General features: G+C 45.6%; 1 protein-coding gene across 5 annotated transcripts in view; it reads right to left on the bottom strand.

Moving 5' to 3' along the window:
- Positions 1 to 20: 20 nt before the first annotated feature.
- Positions 21 to 1,844, bottom strand: part of LOC109539240 (lysine-specific demethylase 3B) — a 56,113-nt gene continuing 54,289 nt past the window's right edge. For all 5 annotated transcript variants that reach the window (XM_048668529.1, XM_048668528.1, XM_048668530.1 and 2 more), the window contains one exon: positions 21 to 1,670. In XM_048668529.1, the coding sequence (XP_048524486.1) occupies positions 552 to 1,670 (1,119 nt within the window). In that variant the 3' untranslated portion in view covers positions 21 to 551. The remainder of the gene's footprint in view (positions 1,671 to 1,844) is intronic.

Here is a 1,844-nt window from a genome sequence, read left to right as displayed (position 1 = left end):
TATTTTAATTGATAAATAAAGACAATAAATGACTGAAACCCAGGAATTAATTTTGATTTGGATTAGAGCCAATCTAAACGCTGTGTGTATGAGTAGTAGAAATTGAGAGCAAGGGGTTTTTTAAACAATAGATGTCTACACCTGCGATTACTCGCCACAGGCAGACAAAAGGGTACGTAAATATGCTTAATAGTTTTAATACAACAAATCCATTGTGCCGTGAAAGCACACGAGAATCTACAACAGGAAGTTTTACCGTGCAACTTGCAACCGAATTTAAGTCTGCTTTGTACAGTCATCTATAGTTATGTACAGTGAGGAAATGGTACCGGCTCTGTCTCAAACCGTATGTACATATTGTTTTGTTCAGGATTAACTAACATAATGACAAATAATTTTGGCACAAGCCCTGCATTCTCAAAGAGGTTTCCAGTTCGAGGTGTATATGCAACTTTATATTATTATTCAATCGGCTTGACAAATGAGAAACGTCCCACTTGGAGTTGTTTCCAAAGTGCCTGTCAAAGGCAAACAACATTCATTGGACGAGATCACGCTGAGTCGCCATCGGCTGACGAATCGGCATCATCGACGGCTATTGCTCGACGGCCAAGCCGCTGATTTACAATTGATCCAAGCGTGCTCAGGGCGTCCTTGACAGCGTGGTAAATAATGTTTTTGATCTGCAGCTTGTCTTCATGGTTGGAGTGCGTGTCACTGAGACCTCGAAACTCCTGCGTCAAATGGAAACAGTGGGCTACATTCTCTGGGCTGACAAAGTCCTCGGCCACCTTGATGCAATTATGCAAGTTGCGCACTTGATGTGGCGCTCCAGCAGGAATGAAAACGGCATCTCCCAAGCACTGCACAATTGCATAACCTTCCACACCGTATTCCTTGTATAGTCTTTCCCGTAGCGGCCCATCTAGATATCCACTTTGATCGTGAATCGGGTCATTGTGCGGTTCCAATCTACCGCCACGTTCAACAGTCACTTTGTTCAACAAATCTCTGATCTTATCTGCATCACGTGCATTATAGATGTGCCACAACGCGCCCGGCAGTTCGCCTTTATCACGCACACGTCTCCTAGTCAGAATATCACATCCAGCTTCGTCAATCGCGCGGAAAGCCTCTTTGATATGCTCGTCCGAATCGCCGTCTTTTGGCACACCCACGTACACCATCACATTCACGGCATCGCTCACATCCAGATGCAGATTGGTGGTTCCTTTATTCGGATGTAACGCCGACCCGTAAGCATTGTACATTTTTGGGCCCAGATCTGGTCGTACGAAACACTCCGGCAAACGGGAGGCAAGGTTGAGTTTCCCGCTGCGACGCGTGTATTCCTGCAGCGGCAATGCCTGCATCAAGTCCTGGAACCGCGTCGGTAGCATTTCGGCAAAATCCTCGCCAGGCGGCCAGTCTTTTAGCTTCAGCAGCATTGGTTGACCACGTTCATCTTTGAGGCGTTTTGAAGGCTCTTCGAAGCCCTCCCAAAACTTCCGCATTGGCTGATTGGGGACCAAGTTTCCGGTCATGCAATTAACCAGGTCGTTCTTCTCGTCCCCAAAATCGCGTGCAAATGCTTCGGGGTTCCACAAATCTTTATCGATGGTATTGCAAACGTCTGATACTATCACGGGCTGGCCTCGCTTCCACTGGTCCTAAAACATGTAGAAACCGATCGCTACTTTTTACGCTCTACATACAGGGTGATTCAAAATTGGCGTCATTCTTTTTAAGGGGTGATAGAGGCTCCCTTGGAGAGTACGAGAAAAATATAGAAAACGTTTTTTTCGAAATTTTCTAGAAGATATTAACAGTTGAAGATCGAATTT

This window comes from Dendroctonus ponderosae, unplaced genomic scaffold (assembly GCF_020466585.1).
Source record: "Dendroctonus ponderosae isolate FM_Combo_2020 unplaced genomic scaffold, Dpon_F_20191213v2 Dpon_F_20191213_7, whole genome shotgun sequence".
Classification (NCBI taxonomy): Eukaryota; Metazoa; Arthropoda; class Insecta; order Coleoptera; family Curculionidae; genus Dendroctonus; species Dendroctonus ponderosae.
The sequence above is the reverse complement of the archived record's forward strand: the minus strand, read 5'-3'. Positions and strand labels throughout refer to the sequence as shown.